This window comes from Portunus trituberculatus, chromosome 50, assembly GCF_017591435.1.
Source record: "Portunus trituberculatus isolate SZX2019 chromosome 50, ASM1759143v1, whole genome shotgun sequence".
Taxonomy (NCBI): Eukaryota; Metazoa; Arthropoda; class Malacostraca; order Decapoda; family Portunidae; genus Portunus; species Portunus trituberculatus.
In genome coordinates this window covers 30,767,843-30,776,983 of record NC_059304.1, presented here as the reverse complement: position 1 = coordinate 30,776,983, position 9,141 = coordinate 30,767,843, and the positions used below count along the sequence as shown (strand labels likewise).

The 9,141-nt window shown below is 46.6% G+C and overlaps 1 protein-coding gene across 1 annotated transcript; it reads right to left on the bottom strand.

The window, feature by feature from the left end:
* Positions 1-4,754: 4,754 nt before the first annotated feature.
* Positions 4,755-5,390, bottom strand: LOC123499963 (nuclear hormone receptor family member nhr-18-like). The gene has a single exon (XM_045248495.1). It carries the CDS (start codon positions 5,388-5,390, stop codon positions 4,755-4,757), a length of 636 nt encoding a protein of 211 aa, XP_045104430.1.
* Positions 5,391-9,141: the final 3,751 nt, after the last annotated feature.

The window sequence follows — 9,141 nt, the reverse complement described above, 5'->3', positions numbered from 1 at the left end:
GGAGGATGTCCTATATAGAACATCAAAGTTAAGAGAGATAGAAGGTTGTAAAGAGGTGTTTGTGAGAAAGAATAGAAATGAGGAAGAGAGGAGAAGATATAAGGAATTGGTGGAAGAGGCGAGAAGGAAAAATGATGAGCGGTCTGAGGAGGAAAGAGAAAAGTTTTTGGAGAGTTATAGGAGAGAGAGTCAGAAAGTGGTATGTGGAAAGAAGGAATACGGAGGAACCCTAGAGGGAGCAGTGGGTGGACCGTAATGTATACTAATATAGATGGGATACTGTCAAGTAGATTGGAATTGCAAGACTATATGATAGTGGAGAAGCCTGATATAGTGTGTTTGACTGAGACAAAATTGCATGAAAAAACAAAGATAAATTTGGATAATAAATATAATATATGGAGAAAGGATAGGGAGAGTAAAGGTGGAGGAGGAGTTATGATTATGACGAAGAAATAAATAAATGTGGATAAGGTTTGGTATGGGAAGAACAACGCAGAAGTGATAAGCATAAGGATAAAAAGTGATGGAAAAGAATTAATAATCATGGTGACCTATGTACCTCCTAAAACAAATTCTTGGACATTAAGGGAATACGACAATATGATCAAGGATACTTTACAGAGTTTGGAAAGTGTATTATCTGGAAAAAGAAAGGTGATACTAGTAGGAGATTTTAATTGTAAGGAGGTGGATTGGGAAAATCTAGTAAGTGGTGTTGGAGAAGAAGCATGGGGAGAGAGATTTCTTAATCTAATGATGGAAAATATGATGGAACAGAGGGTGAAGGAAAATACTAGATATAGAGGAGATGATGAACCGGCTAGACTGGATTTGGTGTTAACAAGAGAAGTGTACCTATGTGGAGATATACAATACAAGTGTCCTTTGGGAAAGAGTGATCATGTGGTTATGGAAATGCAGATAGCAACAACACAGCGAAGGAAGGACGAGACATACAGGAGTGGTAGATTGAATTATAGAAAGATGGACACAGAAAGTTTGAAAAATTATTTCAGAAAATTAGATTGGGAGGAGATGTTACAAATCAGAGAAGTGCAAAAGAAATATGAGATTTTTATGAAATATTATAAAGAAGGAGTTATGAAATTTGTACCAAAGTATAAACCAAGAGAGGAAGGAAGAAAGGATTGGTTTAATGCAACTTGTGTTAAGGCTAAGGAAAAGAGAGATGTGGCTTGGAAAAGATGGAAAAGAGCAGGAATATACTAAATAAGGAGAATTATAGAGTGGCAAGAAATGAGTATGTGAGGGTAAGGAGGAGGAAGAAAGAAAATTTGAAAAAGATATTGTAGACAAGAGTAAGGAACATCCAAAATTGTTTTACAGGTTCATAAATGGTAAACTTAAAAGAGAGAGTCCATTGAAAGATTAAAAGGAGAGCAAGGGATAGTAGATGACCCTAAGAATATAGCGGAATTGCTAAATAATAGGTTTCAGCAAGTATTTACTAAAGAAACAATGTTTGTAAAGCCACAGAATGTACAAGGAAATGTGCACATGGAGGACATTAAGATACCTAAAAGGAGTTATATAAAATGTTGGAGGAACTTAAAGATGATAAAGCGATGGGACCAGATGAAGTTTCAGGAAAATTATTGAAGGAGTGTAGAGAAGAATTGATTGATCCATTATATGATATTATAAGGTGCTCATTAGAAACAGGGAAGTACCAGTAGAGTGGAAGAGAGCTGAAGTGGTGCCCATTTATAAGGGAGGCAGTAAGGAAGAGCCTCTTAACTATAGACCTGTGTCTCTAACAAGTGTGGTCGGTAAGATTTGTGAGAGGGTGATAAAGAAATATTGGATACGGTTCCTGGAGGATCATAAGTTATTATCGGATCATCAATTTGGCTTCAGGAAAGGGAGGTCATGTGTAACAAATCTACTGAGCTTTTATTCAAGAGTGGTTGACAAAATACAGAGAGAGAGGATGGATGGACTGTGTATATTTGGATTTAAAGAAAGCTTTTGACAAGGTACCTCACGAGAGACTGTTATGGAAAGTAGAGATTTTTTTTTTTTCCCTACTTTCATACTGGCATGCGTACAAGCACGTACATGGGCATTCACTCAGGCAAAACAACTTTACTATTTATACATATGGGTACAAAATATGATTTATAGTGGGCCTTTTGGCAACTAATGGGGCCCGCAGATTGCAGCTGCGTTGCCCCGCGCTACAGCAAGGCTGATGCGTTGCCGCAGCCAACCTGTCTCTCGAGGCTCCCGCTGCGTTGGGTGATTCTTCTGCCAATATCATACAGTAAGTCACTGAAGTCTGGCCCGAGCACACCGCTAGTCTCCACAGCAAGCGGTGAGAAATCATACCTCCGGGCCAGGTCCTCGTAGCGATGGCGCTTGCGATGTTCGGCGGCGCGAGCCGCTGCCCCAGCAGCCAAGGCACAGTCATTAATGTGGGTGCTGCAGAAGGTGTTTACGCAGGTGGCATCCCACATCAACATCTTGCCTCGTCTGAAGGAAAGACTGTAATGCCGTCTGGGCGGCGTCCGTCCCCACGATCCAGGCCTCGGGGTTCAAGGGTGGCCACTATCCCAGCGGCAGCCAGGGCGCGGTACACCACGTCGTTGAGAGCAGCGTGGCGTGGCAGGCGTCCGGGATTCCGCTGGCAGGACAAACTGTGGTGGCCTAGGGCGTCTGTTAAGGCTCCACAGCGGCAGCGGTGAGGCTGTTGAACCCGCAGGCCCAGCCTCAATGCAACATTTATTCGTACAGCATCATCGGGGAGGAGGAGGCCGAGACTCTCTACGGGGATAGCAGAGAGCCAGGCTCCGCTGTGCGGTGCTGTGGCAGCGAGGAGCCGAGCGCGGTTGACCTGGTTGGCATGGCTGAGGAGGTCATCAAGGCGGTGTTGCGAGGCTGCACCGTCAAGGGTCCTTTGCCGAAGCCCCAGCTCTGCGTTCAGGTCTGGGCACTGGGTGTTACGAAACATCGCTACAGCAGAGTCCAAGCGATCCAGTCTGTCGCCGTTGGGGCGGCGGTTGATGGTACAGACCAGGTCCCTGGAGGCCTCTAATGAAGCGATGTAAGCTGGCAGTGCTACATCTATCAACCGTCTCACACCCAAGCCCCGTAACGGAGTGGCAAGGAGGCTTGTGTCCAAGAAGAATTGCTGTCAAGCTGGACGTTGCAGCACTGAGATATTGCATGCCGCATCAACTCGTCGATCTCTCTTAATGATTCGCTGGCTGCATGGACAGGTGCTGAGCGTAGTAGGTATGTGGCCCTCGGTACCGCTGCGTACCTCGACAAGAAAAAGAGGGCAGCGTGGCTGCCAATGTTGGATGTTCTGTCAATGAGGAGTCTTGTTGTGTTCTTGATTTTTCCAAGGGCCTCGTCGCTGCTATGGGAGTGGATGGGGAGCCCAGTATAGACAGACGTGTGAGTGATGTGCGGAGGGCAGTGGGAAGGGATCGTCAGTGTGAGGGCCAGGGTTCTCGGCGTTGTTGGCGAGGGTCTCAGCGACGTTGCTGGGGCCGGGATTGGCGGCCTTGTCGGCGACGCTATCCACCATGGGTACTGCGTGGCCCATGTCTGGAGTGTTTGTGTTACCTGGATCATCGAGATGGATTACCTCACACTTGCTCTCATTTAAGGTGAGGCCTAGGTCCTGCAGTGATGGTATCAAACTATGTAGGTCTGCAGCAACAACATCTTTGGGCCCAGCTAGTGTGCCGTCGTCCAGAAACCAGAGGTTGAGGGTGAACGGAGGTGTCGTATTGCTGTGTCTAGGGCGAGAGCGAAAAGTATGGGGCCCAGGGGGTCGCCCTGTTGCACGCCACGGCAAGACCAGAGGCGAGTAGGGCCAAAGTGGAGGGGCGAGGGCTGAGAGTAGGCTTGAGACACTAGAGGAGCAGCAGGAGGAAAGCGGCGGACAACCTCACGGAGTACTGCTGACCTGTGGACAGTGTTGAAAGCGTTGGTGAGGTCTAGCTTCACGATGATGTGGCCTGGCGAGCCGGTGTGCGCATCAGAGTGATCACGCACGGCGTGGACAGCGGCCTCACAACCCATGCGCACGCCGACGCCAAGCTGGACAGGCTGTAGTTCAGGGGCAAGGGCGGAAGACATGCGTTTGGCCAAAATCTTGGATGCTAACCTTCGGTAAATGGACCCCACCGCAATGGGTCGGATGCCACCGTCCTTTTTTCTGATGGCAGTGAGGCTTGCACTGTAAAATGTTTGCGTCGCGTGGGCGGGAAGTTCTCCAGCGATAGCAGCGTTGCAGAGCTCGGTCAAAGCGCGGAGAAGCCGTTGCCCCGCCTCAGCAGTGAATCTAGCCACCAGCTGCATCAGATGGAGGGGGTCGTAATCCATCTAGGCCAGCAGCAGAGCCTGGGGCGGACGACTTGATGGCAGCCATAACGTCGGACTCGGTGATGGTGAGGCGGTGCTGGTCAGGGTCCGGCATCTCAGGAGGCTCCTCATCAGCTTCAGCAGGGGGATGTTTGGCGCGGAGAGCATCGGCAGTTTGCTCACTGGGGGAGATGAAGGTGTCAGAGGTCGTTAAGAGACGGAGGGCAGCGCGAATGTCTCCGTCGGCACATTTTTTTTGGACACGTCGAGAGAAGGTGATGGTGCTGGCGTCATTAGCTTCACTAGGGTTGTACTGGGGAGCTGGCTCAGTGGAATGGGGTGGGTTGGCAGGTTCGGCGAGGGGGCTTTGGAACATATAGGAAAATAGACGCCACCAAGTGAGGGGAGTACCCTGCTCAAGGGCGGCTGTAATGGCACTGGCGAGATCCGAAGCAACGCGGTGGCGGTGACGGCGGGGGGACGTGTTGCAGAAGCCTGGTTCGCGCTCTGAGGGCGGCCAATGCGGCGGCCATGTCGGTGGGTGGAGTCTCGTTGGCGGGGACTGCATCGTGGACCGCGTCTTGCAGAAGGGAGGACCGAAGGCAGTCGTTGCAGTGCCAAACTGTGATTACGGCAGCCTGGGCTTGTGTGATTTTGGCACAGGAGAGGTGATGGACGCGGCCGCATTGGGAGCATGTCAGGATTCCTTTGAGGCGGTTGACTTGATTGCACGAGTGGCAGAGGGACCTGTCTTCCTCGGAGGTCTCCTGACTGCTTGACATTGGGTCGGCGGAGAGCCCAGCGTCAAGGCAGCGGCGTAGGCGGCAAGGTGCGCAAGCTGCAGGTCCACGGCGAACTTGTTGGCAGTCGCCTCGGCGGGGACAAGCAACTCCTTGACTGGGGCGGAGACTTTGCCTTCTGAAGAAAGCCCTGCAGGCCCGGCACGCCGTGACTCCATCGCGGGTGTATGTAGAAATAGGATCCAAACACACTAAGCATTGGCGGTGAGCGGAGGTGGGTGGTGCTACTGAAGGGGAGTGTCCGGAGGCCATGATGCGTGTGACGGCTGCATATGACAGGATGAATTTGTATGTGTGTGTGTGTGTGTGTGTGCGTGTCTGTGCGCGCGCGTGTGTGTGTGTGTGTGTGTGTGTGTGTGTGTGTGTGTGTGTGTGTGCGCGCGCTTACATGTGTGCGGTGCTGTGCGTGCGTGTGTGCGTGTTCACTTGGATGTGCGTGTGTGTGTGTGTGTGTGTGTGTGTGTGTGTGTGTGTGTGTGTGTGTGTGTGTGTGTGTGTGTGTGTGTGAACTACGCGCCCTCCCGTAAGGTTTGAAGGAACATTATGTCAATAGAAAGCATGAAACGCATCCTACCTAAACTTGAGCCCTGGCCCTCTGTCTACTACCCCATCCCACAGGCGGGGTGTGTGAGGAGTGACGTCGGGATGCTCAAGTCTCGCCCCGCGGAGGGGAGCCTAACACCTACAGCTACCTAACGGGGGCCACCTTCACTCCCGGGCACTAAACTGATGTGTCACGCTATAGTGACCTCCATCTCTCGTGAGGCTAATCCTCACCACGGGTAGGAGTCTCATCAGTGTACGGGAGCAGGGCGCTACGGCAAGAACTTGTAAATGGAACAAGACGTGCGAAAAAGGGTAAATAAATAAGTGAATACAATAAATAAAAAATAAATGAATAAAAAAAAAATTTCGGTGGAGAGAAAAAGGGGTGGTGGGCAGGGGTAATGTGTATGTATGTATGTGTGTGTGTGTGTGTGTGTGTGTGTGTGTGTGTGTGTGTGTGTGTGTGTGTGTGTGTGTGTGTGTTCAAGGAACAAAATGGAGATGGGAAGGGAAAGATGGGGAATGGGGCTTGTAGGCTGATGTGTCGGGGGGAGCAGATGGTTAGAAATGGGTTGAGTGGAAAAATAAAGGGAGGAGGAAGGGAAAAGGGGGGAGCGTGCAGCAGTTAGGCGATAAGGGTTGGGGGAGAGAGCAGTAAGGATGTAGGTGGGTGTTGGGGGGGTGGTGGGTGGTAGGGAGGGAAAGGGAGTAGAGGGTGGGTGGGGGGAAAGGAGGAGATGGAGCTCGAGGAGAGAGCGGGGGAGGAGGAGGGAGGTAGCAACGGAGGCGATGACCGTTGAAAGACGATGGGGGTTGGGTGGGTAAGAGAAAGGAAGGGAGGAGGGGGGGGAGAATGCAATCGCTGACAAAATGCTTGATTTGAAAATTTAAGTGCAGAGGCACAAAAATTTTACATGTCACTATGTCAGCTGGCTGCAGTGCAACATTACAAGTGAAATGATACTTGTTTGGGAGAGGTGGGAAGTGTATGTCTGCGGAAAAAGCAGGCTGAAAGTACGAGCACCGTAGCGAGCGTCTGCTTGCTATGGCTCTGTGTGTGTGTGTCCAGTACATTATTGGTAGTGTGTGTGTGTGTGTGTGTGTATTCAACTAGTTGTATTCACCTAGTTGTAATTTTACAGGGTGTGTGTGTTTATTTACCTATAGTTGTGCTGTACAGCATGGCACATTAGCCTGTCTCCATATCTATAGCTATGCATATAGCTTGTCTTTAAAGATGTGTATGGTGGCTGCAGTAACCACCCTTTCACTTATTTCACTTAAGCTATTCCAGATGTCCACTGTTATGTGTGTGTGTGTGTGTGTGTGTGTGTGTGTGTGTGTGTACTTTTTCTATTTATAATGTACTTTGGTAAATTACATGTTACCTACTTAGTTAAATATTTTCAAATTGGTTCAAATAAGCCAAATTACAGATTATATATATATATAAATATATATATATATATATATATATATATATATATATATATATATATATATATATATATATATATATATATATATATATATATATATATATATATATATATATATATATATATACAAACCCATTAATTCGGCTCTTAATACTCTCAAAAGGCCAGAAATCCAGATTTTTAAGGCCAAAAGAAAAAACAAATTAAAATCAGGAAAAAAATAATTAAGGTTTCACAGAATATGTTTTTTGCAGTTGAATTCTTTATTTTCTTTCATTTATATAGAAATACAGAACAGTGTTTGATATGCATAATTTATGTACTGAATAGAGATAAAACAGTATGCTGAAAATATGTAATATTCCTGTGTTTTGTAACTGTTGTGATTGGTGTTTTTTTTGTTGGCGTTGGGTACTGCACAGTAAGAAAGTAATATGCGTACGTACTGTACCTGTTTGGTGCTCTGGATTACTTCTGCATATTAATGGTAAATACAAACACAATGTTTGTGTAAGTCATATTTTTTATTTATTTGCCAATTTTGAGAGCAATGATTTTTTTTTTTTAAGTGTTATCCAGAAATCTGGAATTCTCATGAAAGGAAAAACACATATCTAAGCAAGTTTAATAAGTTCATTGGAAATTATAAACATAAACAATTACCGAAACAACAGGCCTAGATTTTAGAATGAAAGCTATGTTACAAAATATAGCAGAAGCAGGCAAGCATAAGCAAACAAATATAACGCCGGTTTATACTGATTTGTACAGGTCTCAACCAAATCAAGTATACTATGATCCACATGTTAAACACCAGTACTTATCTGTCATGATCTTTAGGAAAGCGATAGAAGACCAAGACGTGTGGGTGGGTGCCCTTTGTCCTGCGACAAAATTAACACATGGATGCCCCACTCTACTGTTCATTTTTGCAGATTTCTTGAGAACATGCGGCGTGTAACCTGTCACTGCTGTGGGCCCTCTTGTTTGAGTGTTGACACATGTAAACATGCAGACGGATCAACGGTGCTGATCTTGATCTTAAGCTGCAACAGCAGCGCCATCGCGTGAGTGAACCGCAAACAAGAAGAGTTACCAGTTCGCCTAGGCTACACGGTAAATTGACGCTTTCCAGTCTTGTTTATTTATATAGTCTTTGGTATTACGTTCAGAGCAGCGTATCTTTGCCGCAGCGTGGCCTCATGTTTGTGTTTACATTGTGTTAGCGGGAAGTGACAACGAAACACCGTTTGTGTATGACAGGCCGCAGCCAAAATATTGTCGATTTTCTGAAAAACGACGGAAAAAGTGCTAGTGTGACACCGCCTTAATCAAGTCACTGATCAGGAAAATTGTTCTCCCAACTAAAACAATAGATCCCGTAGAAGGAAATTTTGAAGATGCTATTGATCCCAAACCATACTTGGGGTATGATTTTGAAAGAGAAGTAGAGGCTTTACGGGAGAAAGGTTTTTCAAAACAAGATGAAATGTCGCTAAGAGAAAGATGTATCAAGTTCTTTATTGTTTTAGTACATGAAATTAGACAGAGGCTTCCCAGTAACATCAACACACTTGAAAAGATCTCTCTCTTGTCAGTAAATAATGCTTTACATGCAGTTAAAGAGCCTCTGACTCCATTGCTGGAATTATTGCCGACACCCGCAGACCAGATTAGTGTTATTGAAGGCCAGTGGCAGAATCTCACTCTCATCAAGTGGAATGAGAGCAAGAATACTGTCAGTTTTTGGAGTGAAGTTAGTAGGTACAGGGATGCTTCTAATTGTAATCCTCTAAAAGAGCTCGCAGAATTTGCATTATCAGTCTTCGTTCTTCCTCATGCAAATGCCGATGTAGAGCGAGTCTTTAGTCAAATGGCCATCGTCAAGACAAAACTGAGAAATAAAATGGAAAGCCAAAATGGCAAATAGCACATATCCGAGAGAATTCCACGAAGATGATGATGTCGATGACCCATCACACCACTTGCTTCTTTGAGGGTAAATGACAAAAATCATT